Source organism: Anser cygnoides, chromosome 18 (assembly GCF_040182565.1).
Source record: "Anser cygnoides isolate HZ-2024a breed goose chromosome 18, Taihu_goose_T2T_genome, whole genome shotgun sequence".
Classification (NCBI taxonomy): domain Eukaryota; kingdom Metazoa; phylum Chordata; class Aves; order Anseriformes; family Anatidae; genus Anser; species Anser cygnoides.
This window is the reverse complement of record NC_089890.1, coordinates 7,670,059-7,693,856: the sequence shown is the minus strand read 5'-3', so window position 1 is coordinate 7,693,856 and position 23,798 is coordinate 7,670,059. Positions and strand designations below refer to the sequence as shown.

Genomic DNA, 23,798 nt, shown 5'->3' with positions numbered 1-23,798 from the left:
GCTGATGCCCCCGGGCTGTGCTGGTGCTGTTTGGCTGCAGGGACAGGAGTCACCTCAGCACCACAAAAGCCTCCGAGAACATCTCATTTCATCAAGTTGACGTCCTAATGCATCGTGCCTTACGAGCAGCACAGACCAGCTCAGAGGTAACGATGCTTTCTGGGCTCCAAAGCAGGGAGCCATCGCTCCGACACCCCATTCAGCAAAAAAAACAAACTGTTTCACGAGTGCTCTGCCCTCTGCTCATCCCCTCACCCTGAGCGATTTCTGTTGCACGGGCAGCCGGGGGTGTTCGGGGTCTGCCGCCCCCCCCAGCCCCCTTGTCGCACGGTCGGGAGCCCTCGCTCCCGGCTCCCGGCTCAGCGCGCGCTGCGACTCCCTGCCTCCCGAGACAAGTGGTGAAAAGGCACAGAAAGTGTCTCCTGATTTATGGGGCTCTCCTCTTTTGTCCTAGAATTAAGCTCTTCGGAGCCTTTGCTGGCAGGGCTGGGAGCTGCAGCGCTGGTGCGCGTCCGGAGGGGGTGAGCAGCACCCACCGTGCTCTCACCTGGGCCTTTCCCTGCCCTGCGAGGACTCGGGGAGGCTCCTGGGCTGCACGAGCCTCCGTGAAATGAGCCTCGCAAGCCTGGCCGGGGAGTGAACTTCCAGGACCAGCAGAGCTGTTTGATTTAGGGACGGGATGACAAGGTGGCTGAGCTGGAGGGCACTTTGGGGGGGACGGCGAGTCACCCGGAGCACGGTGCCCGCAGTCCCCGGGGCGCTGCCTGCCCAAAGCACAGCGGTGCCTGCCGAAATGCCTGGGCCTTTCCTGGCAGCACAGCACCCACGCTGTGCCCTGGGGACCTGGCGGCGCTCAGGCGGCAGCGCGGTGGCCGTGGTCTTGCCCCGTGCCTGGCGAAGAAGCGGAGAGTCCGGCATCACCGTGACGGGAGGAGGGAGCGCGGGGAAGGCGACTGCAATTTCTTGAGCTGGACCGTGGCCAGAGCGCTGGGACTAACACTCTTAATTGTGGGAAAGGCTTCATGAAAGAGATTTACTGTCCCAGAGTGGTCACATCTCCAGTTTTATGTTTCCTCCAAAAGCTGACAGCCCCGCGGCACGGCACTTCCTACCGGCGCTCAGCGGCACCGGCTCAGCCCCGGCCCGAGGAGCACAGCACCCTCGTTGGGCTGCCGGGGGCTCCCGGTGCCATCCTTGGTGGTCTCCCTGCCAGGTGCTGAGCTCGCTGCCTGCTCTGAGAGCCGGCCAAATGAAGTCTGCAGCTGATCCTCCCCTTTTTACCTGTGTTTTCTAGGTGCTTTTTCTTTTTCTAGTGGTTTTTAACCCTCCCCACCCCACTGCTCTGAAATAATTTACACTTAAAACCCCGTGTTTGTTCTCCGGGCCTCAGGCGTTTTGCTAGCGCCAGCTGGAACGCGGTCGGTGCCGTGCTTTAATCCTCCTGCCCTTCGTGCTTTAATCCTCCTGCCCTTCTCTCAGAGTCCTGAACCCTGTTACCTGCGCACCGCTGGTGCTCATCTCGGCGGCGGCGGTGCCTGGGAGCCGGGCTCTGCTGGGGGCTTTCTCCCCATCCCAGCTCTGGGACTTTGCTTGCACGGGCACCGGTTTGCAGTCGACATACAATCCCTGCACGATTGTGGTTGCTGTACGAAAACCTTGAAAAGCTTCCTTGGCTTGTAGCGGCCCTGCCTGCAGGGTGAGAGGTGGGAACCCTGGTCGGCAGCGGGTGACGGAGCCGGCAGTGGGTGACAAAGCCAGCAGCGGGTGACATGCGAGCCAGCAAGGTGCTGCAGCCTGCACCGAGCAAGCAGCAGGGGCTGGCAGGAGGCCCTCGGGCAGCGCGGGTGCCTCCCGTCCCCCTGCACTGCAGCTCCGCTCCTCCCCGCAGCGCGTCCCAGCAGCTCCCCCGCATCTCGGGAGAGGATGCGAAGCGGGGGCAGAGAGGATTCGGAGGGCAGGGGCTGCCCGCGAGGCTCAAAAATCTCCCTTCTGGCCCGGCGTGGGCAGCCTGGCACGCCGGCGGTGCTCCGGGCCTCGCTAAACGCGACCCACGCCCAGCTCCAGGCAGCTCCCTCGAGCCAGCGCCCCGCCGCTCGCAGCAGCCTCAGAAGTGGTTTCTGGCTGGGTGTAGATGTGCCGAGGGGATTTGCTCTCACTCCGAGGCGGCTCTGTTTGGAGGAGCTGTGGTCGTGTGGCATCTCCTTGAGTAACTGCTTCAATTAAGCTCTCTTGACAAGCTGTTGTGTGACTGCTGAACTGATGGGAGGAGCCCCCTCCTCAGCTGCTGAGGTTACAGCTCCAGCAGGGAGGGAGATCAAACAGGCAGCTAATTACCCTCTTAACACTTAAATATATCCTCCTGGTTCAGGGGAAGGCCTCGGCTCTGAGCAGCAGCTTCTGTGCTGGTAGCCCTCAGCACCTCGGGGCACGACGTGGGCAGTGCGACCCGAGCCTCTTTGCCAGAGCTGCCCCAATAACCACGTTTTTTTTCCCCTGTACGTGGAGCGGTCGGGACCAAGGAAGGTGTGAGCGGAGGAGCTGCTCATCCTGTACTATGTGGCGGTGAAGGTGAAGCGAGGAGGGGTGTCTGAGCTCTCTCTCTGTCCCGCAGAGTGCCTCTCCGAGGACTGCCGCTCTGTCATCCAGGAACAGGCCACGGCCCTGGGGCTCTCCATGTTCTCCCTCCTGGTGAGGCGCTGCACCGACCTGCTGCGGGAGTGGGTGCAAGGTAAGGGGCTGTGGCAGGCCCTGAGGCAGCCTGGTGGGGTTTGGGACCTCGTTCCCTGCTTCTTGTATGCTCCTTCCTCTCTGCTGGGGCTCTGGGTTTCTCCCCCAGCATCCCAATCTCTGCCCTGCTTAGGGCTGGATTACCAGCAGGAAGACACACCGGGTGTGCAGGCAGAAACCTTTGGAAGAAAGGGACAGACACAGGGTATGCTTTCTGCCAGCTATAGGGAAATGCCCCAAACTGGGATCTCAGGATCTCAGGTGATCCCACACCTCTGTTACCATCACACTGACACCCTGCTGCCTTCAGTAAAAGACATTGCAGGCGTCCCAGCTCGCCCCCTAGGCCAGTCCACTCAGGGAGAACAGCTCTGTCTTCGCCCTCGCTGTTCCCTTGCACCTTCAGGGATGCTGGGATGTGTTGTTCATTCCCTGTTCCTATCTGTGATGGAGAGACTGCCTGAGTCTGGCTCCTGGCTGCAGCAGGCTGCCTCAGCTCTCACATCTTGTGTTTGCAGTCCAGCCACAGGAGGTGGAGCAGGAGGATGAGGAGGATGACATCAAGGTCTCTGCCTTGCCCCAGGACCTGAAGGAGCTGCTCCCCAGCGTGAAGGTCTGGTCGGACTGGATGCTTGGCCACCCGGACACCTGGAATCCTCCTCCCACCTCTCTGGAGCTCCCCAAACAGTACGTGCATCCTCTGCTCTGTCTCGTGGTGTCTGCTTCCCCCCTGAGCCCCTTGTGCCCCCTTTTCCCCTCGCTCACGCTTGCTTCTGGACGTGACACCGACACGAGCACGGCTCCCTCCCAGGAGAGGCTCGGTGTGCAGGGATGCCTGGTGGGGGCTTGTCACCCTTGGTGACACAGTGACTCCCTCGGTGAGGACAGGCGTCCAGCTCTGGATGCTGAGAGTGTTGGGGGGCGAGGTGGCGATGAGGGGGTCTGGCAGGTGTCCTTTGCTTCTGGGTGCTAGGAGATGGCCGAGATTTTTACCTGGCGCTTAGGCTGCGTGCTCTGGTTGGGATACGTCCCCGTTAGGCGCCCTGCTAGCCCGTCCCCTGTGGGAAGAGGGGAGGCCGTTTGCAGCACGAGCGTTTTACTGCCTTTTTCCTGGCTGAAACAGGCAAACCTCGGTGAGGCTGGGCTGGCCTGGAGCAGCTTACCTGTCCCAGAGCTCCAAAACTCACCTCCCTTCTGCTTCAGAAACGGCTCGGCTCTACCCCCTGCCACACAAAAAAGAGTTAATTTTCTAAACTGGCCGATTCCAGCCCATTAGTCCATAATGCGGACTAGGCAATTTGCATATTTTTGGACAGAAAACCGAGCGAAGGGGCCAAGTATGGAGTATGCGAAACTGTGTCTGAGCATGCTCCGTAGCTGCTTTCCCGCAGGATTTTCCATCTGCCTCCGGTACTCCGGATCCAGAGCCTGAAATCACGTCTTATTGTTAATCCAAAGGAGCCAGAACCCAGGGTGATGGGAAGGCGCATTAAGAGTAATCCAGCAAAGTGGCTTAACCATTAATGGGTCCCCGCTCCGTGCGTCAGGTCCAGTCCTGCTCTCCGAGTTTATTGCCTCTACTCCAGTTCTTTTTCATTTGGCTGAGGAAATGGAAATCTCACACAGGAAGTTCTGGGCCTCATTTTGTGGAGATGGAGTCTGTTTTCTGTTTGTCGGCTGCTCGGTGTGGGACCGCTGCCTGCTCATGTGAACTGCTGCCCATCTTTGGGCAGGAACTCAAACTGGGATCCGTCACGTGCGCCTCTCGGCACCAATCCCCCCCTTCCCCTCGCGCTGCCTGCGCAGGGAGCTGCCGAGCCCTTGGCGACGGGCAGCCTCGAGATGGAATTTCTGATCGGGCTCGCGCAGCCAGCGCTCGGCGCCTTCCAGGGACCGGCTGCCTCCCCCCCCTGCCGCGGGCTGCGGGCGAGGGCCTCGGCGGTGGGGCGCGAGGCTGCGTCCCCCCGGGCTGCTGGAGCAGGTGCAGGCTCCCGCTCGCCCGTCGAGGCAGGAGGAGGCTTCGGGCACGGCCTCCCCCGCGGCGTGTCGACGTGGGGAGCTGTGGGCATGGGCTGGGGGCTCTGCTCCGCAAGGTCCTGGCTTGCCCAGGGTCTTTGTATCGTCGCAGAGGCCCAGCTGCTCCCACATCTTGCGTGTAGGGTGGCTGAGCAGCCCCTCCGGTCCCTTACTTTTAGGGCAGGGCAGCCTTCCAGGGGTTGGCTCCCAGCTCCTTGCACCCTGGCCCTTGGGCTTTCCAGCAGCGTGCCCTGCCCATGGCGAGGAGACCTGCTGCTCTTTCACCCAGGCCTTTTGTGCTGGCCCAGCGTTGTGTTCCCAGGTGCTGGGGGGCTGGGACAGCAGGACAGCAGTAGCTGAGCTTCCCTGGAGGTGCAGGTGGTGGGGAACAGCAGGGAACCAGCCCTTGGTTGTGACCTGGGGCTTGCTGTGCTTTCCCTGGAGGTAGGAAAGGAGCAGGGGAGCACTCAGTATTTCGGGTCTCTCTTGCCACACGCCTGCTGCCTGGCCTGGGGCTGCTCAGTAACCAGGTGGAGCCGCCAAGCTGAAGGGTTCAGATAGGAACAGCTTCAGAAAGTTCAGAAGTAAAACGGAGGGCAGAGCAGCAGGCCTGCCGGAGGAAGCCAAGGCTCGTGGGCAGGGCGAGCACGCAAGGAGCAAGCACAGAAGCCAAGCTGCAGAGCTGTGAGTAAGGGGCCTGTGTTACTGTACACGTGTTCCTGCCTCCCAGGAGGGGGCTGCGCCACCCAGGTCCGTTCCTGCACCAGTGCCAAGGGAGAAGCTGGTGGGAGGCACTGAAACCTCCCAGAGCTCTGCTGCCGCGGCTTTCGGTGCCCCTCAGGGTGACGTGGGCGCAGAAAAGGGACAGTTTAAAAAAAAAAAAAAAAAGCACCACTTAAGCACAGAAGCACCCTGCAAGGATGCCACGAATGTGCTAAAGCTTCTGGAAAAAAACAGGCCCCGTACCCACCTGGCAGCCCACCAGGAGCAAAAGGCCTGGCCCAGAGCTTGCATCAAAGTGCAGCTCGTCCGGGGCCAGCGGCGCTGCCAGAATGACGGCCTGGGCTCGGGGCCAGCGGGGCAGCTTGTCAAGCCTCCGCCAGGGCCTGGGCTGCTGGGGCTCAACATCCCGAGGCCTCCGCTCGTGCTGCGCTCGCCATGTTCGTGATCGCCGGTTCTCGGTAAGCGGGAGAGCTGGGGGACTTTGAGAACGCCTAAACTCAGCCCAGCTGTGGCAGTTGGTTTATTGCTTTCAGCTGGTACTTGAACCCGGGTCCTGGTCTTGGAGTCTTTCCCAGGTTTAATCCCCGGAGCTTTCTCTGCAGCTGTATGACACTGCGCTGACCCCGAATGAGGATAGGAAAATAGAAACGGTGCCAAGCCAGAGTCTCTTTTTCATTTGGAGTCTGGCTGTCTGCCCATGACCAGGGTTACATAATGGGAAACATAGCTGGGGCTCTGGAGAGCCCGCGTTTCACCACGCTGCCCAGACCTTCGCATTCTGATGCTATATATCTTCCTAATTGTAGCTCGGATGCATTTATCACACTGCTGGATTTGAGTCCTTACAATAAAAAAAAAAAAAGGCGCACTGAATTCCTCCGCTCGCTGCTTTCCCCGTTGGACAGAGACGGAGGGGAAGGTGCGAGGGGTGAGCGCCGCCGGAACGCGGTGCTGAGCCACGTGGGAGTGGGCTTTGCGGGGCAGGAAAGGGTGCTCGGGAAGGCTTTGTTTTGGGGTCCTTGCCTTGGCAGGGAGGTGGGAGTGAGCCCAGCGCCGGGCAGGCATCCCCTCCCGAGCTGGGAGAAGCTGCACCTCTCCCCAAACCACTCTCCCTGCCCCGGCACGTGGATCCTGCTCTCGGCCCCACCCGGATAATGGCTGGGGCTCAGGGGATGCCCTGGGAAATGGGGAAATGGGTTTAGGCTACAAGGCCACGGAGAGGTCTTGGGCTACTGAGTGCGGTTGGGAGGCAGAGTGCTTCCTTCCTCCTCTGCCTCTTTCGGAGAGGAGAGGCTCGGCGGGTTTTCCGTGGTGCTCTTCTCTCTGGGTTTTCAGGATCAGGAGCTAAACCCGAGCATGGACATCTCTGCCTCGGAGCAGCAGGGCCCTGTGTTTTGGGGTTGTTTGTCTGGAGCAGGCTGCTTGCAGGTCTCCCAGCTCCTCTGGCTGCACGCAGCTGTCGGTTCAGTGTCTTAAAAAGCGTTTCCCTTGGAGCACGCTTACACAGCAAGCATCGCACCGGGGTCCGAACAGGAGCCGTTGGTGCAGCAGTGCATCAGCGTGCATCTTGCAGACCTGCTGGCCCCGTGCGTGCCGTGCAGGGGTGGGAGGTGAAATAAAGGAGTCTGGAGGAGCGGGGAGCAGTGCGTTTCCTAAGGCACAGAGACGAGCAGCAGCCGGGGTGAAAAGTGAGCCTCCAAGGAGGCTGCTGTGAATCCCTGTCCTCTTGAGACGTGCGGCTGAGGAGCTGAGACAGGCAAAGGCTGGGCACCGAAGAGCAGAGCTGCTCCTGGCTCTGTTTTGTTGCTGTAGTGAACCTGTTGGAACTAAACGAAAGGCAGGAATCGATGGGGAAGCCAGTGGCTCGGCAGATAACCTGCCACGAGGCCGGCCCCGGAGAATCCGCACTCCTTCCACGCTGGAGCGAAGGGCCTCTCGGTTTGTGGAGCCTGTCTGCAAGCATTTAAAAATGGTTAATTTAAACCGAGTACGAAATTAAATCCAAAAGCTCTGAGCACATTCTAGAGCTTACCTTCCCGGAGAGATCTGCCAGATCTCTCTCATCACATCGGTCTTGTGCAGAAGTGTCACCGAGATGGCAGCTCCCGCTGGGGGAGATGGACAGAGCCGGAGGCGGGGGTGCCAAGAGCTTGCTGGAGTTTGCGGGAGACGAAATGGAAAATCCCTTTCGCAGACTTGAGCCTTGTTAGTAATGCTGGCCACCAGAGTTTCCCTATCAAGACATCAAAGCAAGGATTCGGAGGTGTCTCGGTAGTGTAAACCTGGCCGAGAACGAAGGTGAAGTCGAGTGAAGTAGGAGCCAAAAGGCTCCTCGGAGAAGGGCTCTGCCTTGAAGCAGAGGCTGGCTGGGGGGAGACGGCGTGCGTTTGGGCGAGGAGAGAGTCCCTGCGGCTCTGCGGGCAGCTTCCTGGGGGAGGGATGGGTTTGTGGGGCACCCGAGTGACCAAAGGGACCGGGTGTAGGGCAGAGAGGGGCAAAATCATTGGCACTGTGGGGCAGAGGGGCTCAGACCCTGCCCCATCTCCACCCACAAAAGCTGTCCCCGCATCCAAGTGCGGGGCACGGGTGGTGACCACTTTTGGGACGAGCTCCCGCCCCGAACCCCCTTTTGTCCTTCCCAGCGGAGCTGCTTTTCCTCCGGCTTCCCCTGGGCCGGGCCAGAGGGGTGGGAAAGAGGAAACCTGGGAGCGGGACGCGGAGCACCGTGCACGGCGCTGGGGCTGGCTCCTTGCGGAGCGCCGGGAGCGCGCCAGCCCAAGTCGTTTGCCATCTGCGCGGCAGCGTGGCTCTCGGCGGCTCGGGAACACAATGCAGGGCTTCTTTCGCTCCGCTCTTTCCGGGTTTGTTCTGCAGCTGTGGAGTTTTGAATGTTAGTGTTTAAACAAGCTGGTATTACACAGGAAATGGCCACCTCCACAGGCCCCCGCAGGCTTGTAACATGGGGTCATTGTACTTGATATTAATCACCAGGCGGCCCGCTCCCCCAGCGAAGATGGTGGCTCGCGCGCGGGCTGCGCAGCACCAGCCCCGGCCACCAGGGATCTGGGCTCGCTCCGTGCCCCCGTGTGCATCTCCCCAGCGCCCTCTGCTCCTCCCCACCTCCGTGCGTGTCCCACGGCCCCAAATGCCCCCCGTTATCCCGGGCGGGAGCTGTCCCCACGCCGTGTCAGCGCGGCCACCCTGCGTCCCCTGCGCTCGGCCGCGCACTTGTGTGGCTCCCCTCGTCCTCGGGCTGCGTCCTGTCGGCCTGCAGCTGGGCTGCGCTCGCACTGACAGCTACATTAAACCTGGAATCCTGAGGCAATAAAAAAGAAATTAACTCTTATTTTTTTTTCCCCCTCCTGGTGGAATAAGCAAATGGAAATGTGTCCGCGGGGAAGCGAGCGAACCCCCCGTTCGGAGGAAAGACCTCGCGCTCACCCCCTTCTCGCTTCCTCGGTTAAAAGCTCTGGGAGCCCCGGCCGTGTACCTGGGAGCTGCGTGCCTGGGCTCGGTGTCAGAAATTCGGCACCTCCCTCCATGGAGGGACGCCGAGGCCGTGGCACCGCGCAGACGGAGCCCTTCCAGGCAGCGGGGCCTGCGGGGGCTCGGCTGGGTGACATAAGCCAGAAGTGCCTGGCCGTGGCCGCGGTGTCCTAGGAAGGGGCAGCAGGGAAAAGGCTCCTGGCCGGGCTGCCCGGGGCTGGGTGACCTGCAGCAGGAGCAGGAGACCCACCGGGAGCCCTCGCCGGTGGGTGGCAGCCAGGAGGTGGTCGTGGCGGTGCCGGGAGGTGCGCTGCGGAGGGGGAACCGCTCCAAAAGGGAAGGTAGAAAATTGTTGGACCCGCTCTCTCTGTTACTTCCAAATCATAGGAGAAAAACAGAGCAGAAAGGCCAACGCCTCCTGCGATGTTGGCTTTTTGAAGGCTCTGCGGGACGCTGCACGTGCCAGGGTGCTGCCCGGCCCCCGAGTGCTGCGGCCGAGCTGCTCGGGGCTGGCAGCAGCAGGAACTCGCTACCCGAGGAGCCGGCGCACGCAGCCTGCGGTTTGACTGAAGGAAGCCCAGGGTGGAAACCTAACACGTCCAGTGCAAATGACAGATGTGGCGAGGCACCGCGGGGCTGCAGGGAGCCGGGGATGAAGAGGATAAAGTGACAGGGACCGCTCTCACGCTCAGGGGGCTGGGGCCGCCCGAGGGGGCTGCGGGCTGGCAGCGGCAGCTCACGTGGCCAGCGCCGAGCCCCGTGGCAGGAGAGGGCTCCCTGAGCCTTACTTGTGCCGTTCCTTCACCCCGCCACCACCCGTGGCCCTGAAGCGTCCCCAGTTCTGGGTCCCTGCCCTGCCCCGCATCCTGCTGCCGCCCTCAGCCTCCCTCCCTCGCTGCTTCTCCCCATCCCTGCCTGCAGCCCCAGTTCCTTCAACTCCTTTCTTTCCTTTCTCCTCCATCCCGGCCCCGTGCACCTGGCTCCCTTAGCCACCTGGGAGCATCCCCAGCACCGCTGCCCGTCCCTGGCGCCGCTCCTTCTTCCCCATCCCTCCCTCCCAGCGCTGCCCGAAGCCTCGGCGGCTCCTTCGGGGCCCCTTTGGCGCGATGTGACCGGGCTCAGGCTGCACGGCCCCGCTGCCAGCAGGGCGCCGAGGGACGGCTGAGCCTCCTTGCCCCTGCGCATCTCCCCTGGGCAGAGCTCGCCTTGGAGGTGGCCCAGAGCAGCCCTATCGCATCCGGTGCTTGTCTCTGCAGCCCGGGCCGGAGGATAAACTATCAGGGCTGTGGGGCAGTGGATCATTCCTCTTATTATTTTCTTCTTTTGCAGATAGGGGTCGTGGAAAGTTCAGTTCCTTTTAACCCTCGCAGCTCTGTTTATTTTCCAGCTGGTAGCACAAACGCAGCGTTTCCCATTACATCACAAAGGGCCTCGGACAGATCCCTCCTAAAAAAAAAAAAAAAAAAAGAAAAAAAAAAAAAAAAAAACGTGTTGCAACTGTTTATTTTTTTCCATATTTAAACATTTCTGACAGCCAGACCTGGCTGAGCCAAGCGATGGAGCTTTGTGAATGAACCCAGCTCCCGGTGTCTGTGCGCAGAGGGCTTTGAAGGACCTCTTCTCCTCTGCAGCGTGCTGGCCGGGGCTGGCTTCGGGACGTGGGCGACTCTGCGTTACATGTGTGCTGATTACGTGCCGGGCTTTGATTAATGGCCGCTCGTTCTGCCTGGCTCCCAGGACGCTCTTGAAAACAAGATGTTTCATTTCAGTGCGCTTTCCTGGTACATTGATTCCCGTAAATAACCGAGCGCAGACTCTGTCCACCTGGAGCAGTTCAAAGAGCAGGGGGCCTCTCTCCAGCCCGCGGCTGCCTCGGGCCGCCCTGGTCACTGCTGCACCCCCGGGTGCTGCTGGCTGCTCCGCCGTGCTCCAGAGCCGTGGGGCAAAGGGGCAGCTCCTCGCGGACACCAGGAGCAGATCAGCCTGTTTCCTCTCTTCCCTGCTTTCTTTCCAGTTTATAGGCTAAAAAAACCCCTACATAAGTGGTTTTAAAAGTAGGAGTGAGCGGTGTGGTACGAGGCAGCCCGGCTGGCTGCAGTGCCCTGTGCTTGTTGCATGATTCTTCTGTGCTCGGGGCCATCCTGGGATGTGCTCGTTGTCTGTGTTACGGGCATGTGTGATGGGGATGTGCACAGGCATGGGGATGTGCCATGGGGATGTGCACAGACACGGGGCTGTGCCATGGGGATGTGCACAGACATGGGGTTGTGCCCTGGGGACGTGCACAGACCCGGGGATGTGTGATGGGGATGTGCACAGACACGGGGATGTGCCATGGGGATGTGCACAGACACACAGGGGGATGTGTGATGGGGATGTGCACAGACACGGGGATGTGCCATGGGGATGTGCACAGACCCGGGGATGTGCCATGGGGATGTGCACAGACACGGGGATGTGCCGTGGGGATGTGCACAGACACGGGGATGTGCTCTGGGGATGTGCACAGACACGGGGCTGTGCCATGGGGATGTGCACAGACATGGGGATGTGTGATGGGGATGTGCACAGAGCGCTCCAGGGCTGCCCGTGGCCTCGTGCTGGTGCCCCTCTCCCTGCACGTGGGTGCCACCGAGGCAGGTGAGGTGCTGGAGGCGGCTGTGCAGGTCACCCACCAGTGCCGAAGCCGTGGCCAGAAGTAAAACAGGGGCTAGCCCCACAAGACTGAGATTCAGCTAAAAAATGCCTGTGCTTCAGCGCGTGGCTGCGGCACACGATGGCAACAGGTAGAGCCGGGCGAAGGAGAGGGTGCCTGGGCTGGGCTGCAGCCCCCTGGGCGCTGCCTTCACCCCCGCAGCAGCGCAGGAAACAGGTCCTCTCTTCCCAGCCTGCCTGGAGATTGAGCAACGAGCAGCGTTTCTCCCATCTGGAACGAGCCGGGTTCCTGCCGGGGCTGCCAGGGGCTCCCCGCGGGTGCGCGCGCTGGCCCCGCGGCGGGCAGGGCGGCGGGCCGGGGCCGGATCCTGCCCGGAGCCGTTCCCCATCCGGGGAGCTGGGAGGCTCGGGGTCGGCTCCGGCTGGCTGGCAGTGAGGGTTAAAAGCCCTCCCGGGTTCGGTGCCAGTGCAGCTGTGTCCGGAGCCCTCCCCGCGGGGCACGTCGGCAGCGGCGCGGGGCGCGGGGTGGCGTGCGTTGCCTCATCTCACCTCTCTGGTATTCGCTGCAGCGTTGCAGGCAACTCCCAACGCATTCCAGCCCCGAATTGCTCACGTCTCTCCTCGTTCTCCCAGGGTCTCAGTAGATGTGTGGGCGACGCTGGCTGACTTCTGCAACGTACTGACCACGGTGAATCAGTCGGAGGTGCCCCTGTACAAGGACCCAGATGACGACCTTGCCCTGCTCAGCCTGGAAGAGGATCGGCTGCTCTCGGGCTTCGTTCCCCTGCTGGTCGCCCCCCAGGAGCCCTGCTACGTGGAGAGGACCTCGGACAAGGTCAGCAGTAGGCCAAACATCCCCCCTCGATTCCTCCAGACTTTTATTCTTGGGAAGTTTTCTGTGCAAACGGAACACGATTAAGTCATTGAGAAGGGTGTTAAGGGAAAATATCGACCTTTCAGCCGCTGACATCCAGCTCTGTGTCATGAAAACCCCTCTCGACTTCCTCTGGTGTGTGTGTGCTCGCTGGCATGTTGTATATACGATCATTTCCTCACTTGTTTAAATAGTGCAGCTTGTGTTGGCAGTGCTCTCGGTGCACTCCAAATGGTTTGCATCATGCTTAAAGCACCCTCCCCCTCCCCCCGGCCACAAAACTCTGCCTTAGGAAGGCAGCCAGGACTTTTTTCCTTCTCTAAAGAGGAGAGTGATAAATAGGTGACTAGAGAGAAGCAGACACCATGTGTTAACGTACAAAAGGCTTTTAGGAATATGAAGCATTCCCCACTGCCCCGCTCTCTATTTTCCTTTCTTTGCTCTAGGAGCCCATTCTAGCCTGAACTTTCCTTGGGCTGTTTGTTTTTAGAATAATGAAATCAGTTCCCTTGTTGATGTGGGGTTTTGGGTCTGCTCCCTGCCACCACCTGGCCAGAAGGGACCCGGGGGCTGCCTTCGGATAACGTGCCTGAACCTGATGGGGGGATGGAGGAGGCACAATGGCATTTGTTTTGCACGCCCTCGGAGGCACGGCAGGATGAGAGCGGCTCTCCACAGTTTCCTGCTCGGAGGCAGAACCGCAGCAGCACCAGTGGTGCTGAGCGGGGCAGGCGCTGCGCCAGGAGGAGAAGTGGAGCTGCGGGGACCGGGCTCCGCGGAGAGCCTGCGTGTGACGGGGGCAGCGGCGCCTTCCCCTGTGCCACTTCTTCTTGGCGTTTTCCTGAAATGACTGTGAGAAATTGGGGACCTTTGTCACACGGGGACCCGGGAGGTGCGGATTTCTCTTTCGCTTCTCTGTCCGCCCTGCCCCTGCTCACAGCGCTGCCCGGGGCAGGGCAGGGGGGACCCAGTACAGCTGGAAGCTCTCCCAGTTCAGGGAAGCACTTTAGTCCAGGGAGTCTGTGCGTAAAAAAAGGATTTTCAAGGCTCTGTTTGAAGGGGTTAAAATAGACAAACGTGCCCCAGGCACGCACGTTTGCCAGGTGTGTGCTGCTGGCCGTGGAGGGGTTCTGCTGGGGACGGTCCCTTTCCCAGCGCCCCGCGCAGGGACCCCTTCCCCAGCACTGAGCCTGGTCTGGTGCCCCATAACGTGGTCCCGGTGCCCTGTAATGTGGGCTGGTGCCCTGTAATGTGGGCTGGTGCCCTAAACATGCCAGAGGGGGCCGTTATTCCCTGCGTGCCTGGCTCCTCTAACCACACACCGGTTTATTCGGAGTGCCATCTACCTGCCCTGCCAGGCACTTGCACTCACGTGCGCGAAAGAGGGGAAGCACCTTTGTCCTACAGCCGCACCTGGGCTGCAGAGCTGCTTTGTCACCCTCTTGGCTCGCTGTGACCCTAGTGCTGAACGCAGACGCCGTGCAGCAGCACCGCTGCGAGCTGCTGTCCGTGGCGGCGCAGCAGCAGCCACCCTGCAGGGTTATCGGGTGTGCTGGTGCCAGCTCAGCCCTGCCTTCCCTCCGCACATCCCAGAGAGAAGGAGCCAGGCTTGGATGTCCCGTCCGTGCCCCCCCTACGCTCTTTTTTTTTTTTTTTTTTCGCCTCCCCAGCGGGTCGTGTTTGGTTTGAACGTAGCTGACCTTGGGGCGGCGATCCCACCCAGCACGCCGGGGTGTCAGCTCCTGTTTGTGCGAGTCCTGGAGCCCCTCTGCGCGCTCGGTGCGTGGCGCTGTGTGCCGGTCGCTGCCTGAGCGCCACGCACATCACACCCGGGCGGAGAGGAGGCCACCAGCACCACCAGGACGTGCTGAGCAGAAGCGGCAGGTTCGGTGGGGGCCTTTCTCGGTCCAGTACTGACTGTTTTTACTGGGAATCCGGCTGGTGACCAGCAGCTGTGCGTAGTCACTCTGCAAAGGGGCATCAGAGGGGACGAAGGGGGACCGGTGGGAGAGAGAACTCAGATGCTCGACTTCCAAGAAGGAACTGGAAGAGCTGGGGCGTTTTAGGCTAGAGGAAATTCGGGGAAAACGCAGGCAGCTTGCAGCTACAGAAAAAGCTGTCGTGGAGAGGAGGAGGAGAACAAGCTGTCCTCCAGCTCCATGCTGAAAAACGTAGGAAGGAATGGGCATAAATTGCAGCAAAATAGATTAAGATTAGGCTCGAGGAAAGGCTTCATACCTGAGGGTAGTTAAGCACTCGAAAGCGGGCTCCTTAGTGGTTCTGCAGAATCTCTTCAGCATTAAGAGACTTTTAAAAGCAGGCTGGGCGGCTCTCTTAGGTACAGCTTGGGTGGAGCGAACTGCCTTGGAAAAGGAGACAAAGTGACCTCTCCGGACCTCCCTGCCCCGTTCTGTGTGATTCAGTAATACCGCGGGAAGGGCCCAGAGTGGCAGCAGCTGGGTGATTACAGTCAGATGACGGCCGTGCTCCACAAATCTTCTCTTTCTGCCGTGTTAGCGAAGTGAATTATTTGCCAGTGCAGAAGTGGCGTGCTGTGGAAGGCAGCGCAGAACGAATCGGGAAGGTATGGCTGGGGCGTGAACCAGTACGCCTTTCACGGGTGACTGTGAGCAACATACACTTTTCCTACAAAGAAAACCCCAATTCAGCTCAACCAGAGGATCCTTAAGTGCAGTCCCTAGTCCCCCATTCCGCTCCCTGCCCTCCTTTCGGTGCGCAGAGCCCAACAAATCTGACTCCCCAGCAGAGTCACCTGTGCTGCTGGCGGCGGAGGGACGCTGTGTCCGTGCTGAGCACGGTGGCACGGGGCGAGCTGTGTCCCCAAGCAGGCGCTGCGGTGGCACAGCTCCGTCCGGCACACACCACATCCAGTCGTGTTGCAGGAACCTTCCCACTTGTGTGCTCCTTGTTGGCTGCTGGCTGACCGGGCTGCAAGAGGTGAGAACTGGCGTTTCTGTGCAGCAAGAGCTCTCTTTTCCATATTGATTTTTCCCTGCTGTTTAGCAAGTTATTCTTCTGCGCCCAGTCTCAGGCTTGGCTCAGTTTTCAACCCTATGTTCACGGCAGGTCTTTGCTGGAGGCACGCAGACTATGCACTGCTCTTTGTACCGCACCCTGTGAATTTCTCGTGAGCTGGGGGGAGGATTTCGGTGCACCAGAGTGGCTCTGGGAAGCTCGCTGTGATGCCTTTCCTATCACTTGCATGGCTGAGAAGAGCCCGTCCACTCTCTGCAGCAAGGGTAATATCTCACCTTGCGTGCTGATGCTCCAAATGGTTACCCCGTGCTTTTAAACTATAGTTTCTTAATGGATTTTGGAAAAATTCAGGGGAAGGGAATCTGTTTAAAGGCAAAGCTGGAGTGCATTGGGCTTAAAATGGTGTTGGGTTATTGGCTCCACCAAGAGGATGGTTGTTTTGTGAGCTCTAAAGGACAAACACTGCGCTTCCCCCTTCTTTTTGTTTTCCGTGACCCATTTAGCAGATGGAGTGCAGAATTCAGCCAGAGTTTCTCAGCAAGTTTCTGAGCGTTTGGCCTGGCTCTTATTTTGAGTGAAAATGTTCTGACTCCGTTCGTTGCCATGAAGCTGTGTGTCAGGATTCCTGCTGGAGCCAGTGTGATGCTTCGAGCTTCCCATCGTCTCCTGCACTGTCATTGAAGCTGTAACCAACAAAAGCTGGCTCCGGGGTGAACATAACTTGGTGATGTTTTCCTGGGCGTATGTTGGGCAGATAGCCACTGCAGCTTGTGTGATGGAACACCACCGAACGTACCAGTCAACGGCAAACTATGCAGCCTGGTGCCTGGGCTGTCAGACCGTCTGCAGCCCTCGCAGCCGAAGGAAACGCTGCCAGGGATGGGAGCCCGGGGTAAAAGACCTCCGGCTCAGCCAGCGTCGGACCCGGGGTGAGAGCAGGGAGCGGCGGCGGGGCTGAGTGAGGCTGCAGGGAGAGGGAAGGTGACGACTGGGGGTTGACCAGGCGGTGCGTGGTGCTGCTGAAGGGGGCTCTTAATGGAAAACACTCGGGTTGCGTCGAGGTTAAAGCAAATCCTGCTGGTGGTGCATCTGAGATGCGCGGGGGGTCTGTTTTTCTGCCCTAACTGGCACGTTCCTGGGGAGCTGGGGCACGTCCTGCTTTCCTCAGCTCTCCTGCTGGTGTCTCACGAGCATCCTGCCCCGTGGAGCTGGTGGCGAGGCTGGAAGAGGGCTGCAGAGCAGGGAGGTCCTCGTCCTTGTTGTCAGTGCTCCTTGTGTGCATCCCTGCAAGCTCCACCTGGGCTTGGCATCCCCACCTGAGACCTGCCCGGCCCACAGGCACCCCCGCACCCTGCAGGGCACGCACTGCCACGTGTCCCAGCCAGGGAGACACGGAGGAGAAAGTGTTAATGTCCCTTCCCACAATAAACCTCTCTGCATGGGGGGTCCTGAAATCCGAGCCTCTCTCTCCTCCCCCAGCCCTGACACACGTTAATAAAAGGTTTTTAAACGCCAATAAAAAGGCAGCAGCCCCAGCTCACCAGGTCCGGGGCCCAGGGTCCTTGGGAAGGCACTTCACAAATGTGTTTTTTGCATTTTCAGGCTTTTGGCTGGTGAATAAGATTGAGGAGAAATACTCCTTCCCCTGATAACAATACAGTGAGACGCAGGATCAGCAGTGTGTGGATTAAAACCAGACGGTGCATGATTAATACATATGCTTATAGGGCTAGTCACTGTGGTTCCCTCCTCTGAAACAGAAAGACCCTTTTTTTTTTTTTTTTCCCCCTCGTGTGCACGCTTGTGTGTGGAGTGGGCTGTCTCAGACACTCACCGCCCTGCTAGCCCGAGCCCTGCCTCGTCTCAGCGGGCAAACCAAAGCCCTGGATTGGGAGGCTCTGAAAAAAAGCGGGCGGTATCGTGCTGTATCAGCCCTGGGCGCTGGGTCCTGGGCAGCTCCAGGGCGAGCCGGTCAGCTTTCCACGCGTGGTGTGGTTCTTGTTGCACGAGTTCTTGCCTCCTGCTCTTTGCACTACTCACCCGTCGGTGCAGATGGCCCCAAAGCCAAGCTTTCCTCTCCTCGGAAAACACAAATCTCTTTCCCCTGTTCCCTCCAGCCCAGGTGGATGGTCCACGTTTTGCCTTCGCTCCAGTTCCCCCACCGTTTGGTGAGCTAACAGCCTTTGAGTTAGCTGTTTAGGATCCTCTCATAGTAGGCTTGGCCTAAAATTAGCCCTGTCTTGTTACTCACTTACTTATACAGTATTTCAGTCTTCTTAAGACTTTAAGATATCTCTTGGCAATGTGTAGTAACGTCTGAGGCTTCTTGGAAAGGGAGCCCCAGGTTTAAAAGTCCAGAGCGAGCAGCTATCGGGGCGGCTGGGCTCTGTCCTGCCTCTGAAAACCGGGAGGTTTGTCCTTTCCGAGGCTGAGCGCCTCCTGGGATGCCAGGGATGCAATGCATGTCAGAGTGGCTGCTCTGCGACGGTTTTTGGAGGGCTTTCTGCAAGGCAAGAGGAGAGGCAGCAAGACCAGGACTCGGAGCACAAACTCCTCATAAGCTGAGAGAAAACCCCAGCGAGCAAATGTGGCTGTTTGCTCGGCATCCTTTCCATATTCCCATTCCATAGCCTCCGAGCATCTCCCCTCCAGCTGGCAGGAGAACGCGCTCAGCCCATGAGAGCGACAGCTTCCAGCCCGGAGCTTGGTCCAGAGAGGAAAAGGGAAACCGTGAGCAGAGACCGGAGCCCCGAGCAGGAGAATCCGAGGAGGAGTCATCCTTGAACAGCTCCTTCCACTCCTGCCTGCCTCGGCTCCCAGGCGAGCAGCCCCGAGGCAGCACGGTCAGAGACATTCACACCGCGAGCGGTATCTGAGCTCCATCCCGGCCTCCGCTTTCCCTTGCGCGCGTGCTGCCTTTGGATTGTAAAGGGCAATTAGGCTAAATTAGGGGCCGCGTTGGAAGGGGTGATGGAGGAGAGGCCGGGTTCGGTGCCGCCAGGAATGTCACCTGCTTGAACTCCTCGTCCGTCCCTGGCATTTCCTGGAGCCGCATCCTTGAGGATGCCGAGCAGCGTCCTTGTCACCGAGCCGGGGTGGCAGTGGAGGGTGTTTCGGTGCCTGTTGTGCTGGTGATTGGTTTTTTAAATGTGCCTTTATAGAAAAGTGCTGCCCCGGTGACTGCTGCTGCATCTGCAGCTGTGCAGGGCATGATCCGGTCACTTGGCGCTGGGGCTCGCTTGCTGATCGCTCTTTAAGCAGCAAGAGTTTTGAGCCTGTTTTTTAAAGCTGTCTTTCCCCAGCTGAAGGTGAAGGGAACGCGCTGCAAACAAGCGCGAGGACACTGAATACAGCCCTGGAGAAATGTGCAATGTGGAATAATAGTTCAGGCTCTTAAAGGGGGGGGGGGGGGGGTTTAAAAAAAAAACAAAAAAACAACAAAAAACAAGGCTGCAATAAATCTAGCGAGTGGAATCTGAGGGAAATGATCCCATCTGGAAAACTCCAGCGCTGGTGCTGCTGAAGGCTTAGGGAGCGATGCAGATTGCAAAAAGCAAAGCCTGCAGTCTGAGGATGACAGGCCCCGTAATTGATGTCCATTGCAACTGGTACTCTGCCAGCTGATGCTGGCCCCGCTCCAGCGTGCTGTAATTTCGGGGCCAGGTGTGAAGCGGTTTTCTGTTCCGTCTTGTTCCCAAGCACCTACAGAAGCCTCACGCATCTCACTCGAGGGCTGCAGCCCTGTAGGAAACAGCTGTACAGGTAGAGGTGAAAGGAAATGTCGCAGCTGGGCTCGCAGTACTCCCCCGTGCCCTGCCTGGGGCTGCGGCTGGGGGGCCGCTCTCCCCCTGCCGGCTTCGGGGAGGTGGCCGCTGTCACCGGCACACCTGCCTGTCTGTCAGCGAGGTGCTTTGAACGCCGAGGAGCTCCTGGGGAGAACGGGCAGGTCAGAAAGCCCGAATTCAAAGAGAAAGCCCCACGGTGGCGTGCGGCGGCCCTGGGAGCGGGGAAGCCAGCGCCGGAGAGCCCCGGGTGCTGGCTGGCAGCAGGAGAGCCCCCAGAGCCCCCAGCTGCTGGCCGAGCATCTCTGCCTCTTCTCCCTCGGGCGACCACGGGGAACTGGCCGAGGGAACAGGAGCAGCTCTTGCAGAAAGCACCAGGCCTCGGTTTCGGGAGGCCGAGAACCCATCGAGCTGCCGCAGGAGCTGGTTTCAGTCGCTCTCGGACGCGTGCGTCGTTTCCGCTCTGAGGTTGTTTCGTTTCGGTTTCCACTAATCGAACGGTGCCGTAGGTTGGGCACCTTCTGCTGCTGCCCTGACCCCGTACGAGGATGTGTCCCAAGCCCCCTTGCTCTCGTTCTCCTTCCGTAAGGCAAATAGGTGCAGCGAGAGACCTGCGGGCGCGTTGGGGGTCCCGTGAGCCTTTCTCACGGTGCCCCGAAGCTGTAGCTGCCCAGCCTCGGTGTGTGGCTCCCACCTGCAGCCCGCAGCCTCTGCTCCTGGAGGCATCACGTTGGGTTTTGGCTGTGTTAAACGCGCGGTGCTTGCCAGGTGACCGAGCAGCCTGAGTATTCTGTGTCGGTGAATTGTGCCCTTCGAAGATGGGGAGAGCGGGAGCCAGTGGCTAATCTGCAGCTTTATCAGCAGAGTTTTTCTTTGTCCAGGTCACCGAGCCTATTGTTAAGCCCAAGCGAGCTTCCCCGTGGGCCCCGCCAGGACTGCCCTCGTGTTTACGCTGACATTTTAAGACCTCTGTTGACCAGATTTTAATCCGCTCTGTATCCTGTGCACTGCGGTCTCTGGGGCTTTTCGCCGCCTCTCGTCCCGGGCGTGGAGACTGCTCAGGCTGAGGACAACTGCTGCCTGCTGGGCACCGGGCTGGGGAAACGGGGCTGAAGACATTAAATGCCCGAGCTGAGCATTAACAGGTCCCGTAGCACACAAGGCAGGCAGGATGCCTACCGGTACGTCTAATCCAGCCCCCTCTGCAGAACCCGGAGCCCTCCTGCTGTTTTGCCCCCCCCCCCCAGAGCCGTAGTGTGAGAACTGCAGTCTCACCACGAGGTGAGGAGCCACCTGCCGAGGTGTTAAGACCCAGCTAGGCACGTTCTCTGAACGTCTCCGTTAGCGAGCGTGAGAGTGGCTTTGTGGTCTGGACAGGGCGCAGAGGGAAGTACGAGGTGCTGCCTTCCAGGCAGCCCCGTCTCTCGCAGGGTGAGCGGGAAGGAAAGAACCGGCAGCTGCTGGAAACAACCTTTCCTGCCCCTGAGACGCCTTTTCTCTCGCCGGAGGGAGCCGGCAATACCTCGGCGCGTGGGGAAGCCACGGGGAGTTTGCCCAAGTGGCACACGCTGTTTCCATCCCTGCCTTTCCCCAGCCTGAGACCCAGCCCTGCCTCTCCTCCGGGCTCCTCGTGCACGGGGCTTTTGAGCTCGGAGGGAGGCAGGCGGGCTGGGTGTGAGCCGTGCATGTGTACCAACATGTGTGCTTCCCCTGCCAGGGCCGCACAGCTTGGCTCCGGTGTCAGCAAAAGGCTTTTTCAAAGCGTTTTCTGGAAGCACGATGCGATCAGCAGTTCAAGGCACAGGCTGACAGAATAAATCAGGCTCGTCCCAGGGCTGGTTTCGGTCGGCGTTGGATCTTTCCGTGCGGATCAGATGACATTTGTTGTTGCACATCCTCGCTTTAGTCATCCTCAGGCCAGGTTTATGTAATGAGATGGAAAACTTCTTTGTGTTCGGCCCTTTTGTCCTAAGAGCTGCCTCCAGAAGTTCGGCGTGGGCTCTTGGGAAACGGGAAATGTCCTATTCAAGGAGCTCGCCGACCACGTGTTCCCGGAGCTGGCATCAGACGGAGGTGGCCGAGTGACGTGGGAAGAGAGGGTCAGGACACCGCGTCTGCTCGGCGGCACCTCCTGGCAGGAGCCGGCCCGCGAGGCCCCAGCTGGGCGCACGCCACGTGCAGCCTTCGGTTCCTTCGGGTGCTGAGGCAGGTTGGCCCCGCTTCGGGCACCCTGACGGCACGGAGCCTGCCACGGCTTGGCAGGACTTCGGGCTCAGACAACACGTGGCTACGGCCGTAAAAGAGGTACTCACCGCGCCTGTAGTGCACTCAGAATGACATATTAGAGCTGAGACCTCTTGGAATTTGCTGATTAGTCTGTAAGCATATTGAAAGGCCTCATTAAAACACCATTAATGCTGGATCTCCTCCCAATGAGCCATCTCTTATTGCTACCCGGAGAAACCCTGAGGAAATGGAAAGGCTGCTCCGGCTGGCCAAGCCGTTCCCCGGGCATGAAGCGTGGCCTCGCCTCAGGCAATCTTTGCGGTGCTGCAAGGCTTAATGTGGTGCTTCTGGTACTTCTGGTCGTGCCGGAGGGCCCTGGGACTCGGGGTTGCCTTTTTGCCTCGTGCTTTGCCTGGTGGACCGCTCTGACATGGCGCTCGGTCACGAAACTCAGTCCTCAGCACGACTGTTCAGCTCTGCCCGTGCCATAGCTTCGGGGGGGGGGCCCTGTGTCGTGGCACTGCTTCTGCTTTGTCTTCTCCAAGAGGAACGCTGAAAACCTCCCCTACGAAGAAGAGGACGGCTGCGGTATCCACCAGCGCGGCCATTGGAAGGACCTCAGGAAACCTGAAAAAAGGCCCAATTAATAACCCCTCATTGTTATCCTGAATAAGAAAGATCCGCATCCTGGGAAACGTGCCAGAGCAGCCGACTGGGTGGAATGCAGGGAGCGGTCAGCCCAAATACCAGATGGGGATCTACTCTGTCTCTACGGGAGACGGAAGGTGACCTCTGTCATTGAGCTCGCAGCCTGCCCGCCACCGCTCCGCGCGCGGCCGGACCTCGCGTTGTTTTTGCAGTTGCCGGAGCCGTGGCGCGGTGCTGGGCCGGGCCTGGGCGAGGATGGCGAGCGAGCCCGACGCCCCCACGCGCTGGAACCGCAGCCCCGCGGTGTCGTCGTGGTGCCCCGTCCCCGGCCAGAAGGAGAAGACGTCGCCGTGCTCCCATTTATCGCTTTCTTTCCATGCTGTCATTGAGGCCGAGGAGCTTCCCAGACATTAATGAACGTATCCCCGCAACGCGTTGTGCCATAAGGAAAAGCAATTTCCTTCTCAGAGATTGGCAACAGAGGTACGCGAGGCCGGGGGACTGACCCGGGTCCCACAGGAAGCCTTAGCTGCAGGATGGGAACAAGCCCCCGGTACCCAGAACTTCGGGCCAGCGCCTCAGCCCCAGGCCACCCGTGTCCCCTAGGGTGACAGGGGGGCGCTGAGCGAAGGGTCGCGGGGAAGCACTTCCGTTCTTCCCAACCGTACATTAGTAAGTGCGTGCTGCTGGTCTAACTGTGTGTGGGGGGGATATTAAAAACGCTGGATATTTAATCCAGATAATTTAATCATTTTATACCCATAGCGCATTTGCCTTTAATTTCTTTAAAATAAGGTGAAGCCCGTAATTTTTTGAAATTAAGAAAATTTGCCCTAACATTTTGCATACTAGCATTTCACACGAAGTGTTTTATCTGCCAAGTAACAAATATTTGGTAAGTTTATATGTGAATAGAGACAACGATATGTATTTCTAGTTATTTTGTTGAAATTACCGCGTGTGCCTGGTCTGCTCAGCTTCTGAGCTGGAGTTACATTTTGTTTTAGTTAGTTTTGGTTTGGTTTTAGTTTTTAGTTAGTTTTGGTTTGTATTTATCTTAAGCATAGATGATGCAGTGCTTGTGACAGCACTCGCTGTTGTTGAAGGAACAAGATTTATGGCTATGAATCGAAGAAGAAGGAGTTTGCCGCTTCACCTCGGCTCCGGCCCACGGGTGAGGTTTCACTTGAGGTGAGCACCAAGCAGAGCTTCCCCAAGCAGTGATGACGTTCCTTTCTGCAACTGAGCTACCAGCCGCCGGGGACGTGCCACGCTTTGGGTGCTGAAGTCCCTGCTGGAACTTGGGCTTCCTCTCGTAACTCATCCAGACGCTTCCCGAGCTCGCACCCACTGCCAACGCGTCCCGGTAGCTCCCTTTAGTCCCAGCAACGTTTTTTTAGTTCAGCACCCGTCCTCATGGCCAAAAAATGGGATTGGCGCTTAGCTGCTTCGCTCAGAAGTTGCTTGTTTTCACAGCCGCAGCTGCAGGCTCTTAGGCACGAGCATCCTCGCCGCCTTCCCCGTGCTGCCCTCGCGTGATGCTCGGGATCACACCTTGCAGGGACGGACGCGGCGCGTTTTGGGTGGCGTGGTGCAGGCTGTAGCACCTGCTGAGTGTGCAGGAGGCCTGGTCGTGTGAGATCGAGGGGGAAATCCGTGTAGGA

General features: G+C 59.3%; 1 protein-coding gene across 6 annotated transcripts in view; it reads left to right on the top strand.

Moving 5' to 3' along the window:
• Nucleotides 1-23,798, top strand: part of SMG6 (SMG6 nonsense mediated mRNA decay factor) — a 109,016-nt gene that overhangs the window by 48,943 nt on the left and 36,275 nt on the right. For all 6 annotated transcript variants that reach the window (XM_066979835.1, XM_066979834.1, XM_048068006.2 and 3 more), the window contains 3 exons: nucleotides 2,612-2,728; nucleotides 3,246-3,414; nucleotides 12,241-12,442. In XM_066979835.1, the coding sequence (XP_066835936.1) occupies nucleotides 2,612-2,728; nucleotides 3,246-3,414; nucleotides 12,241-12,442 (488 nt within the window). The remainder of the gene's footprint in view (nucleotides 1-2,611; nucleotides 2,729-3,245; nucleotides 3,415-12,240; nucleotides 12,443-23,798) is intronic.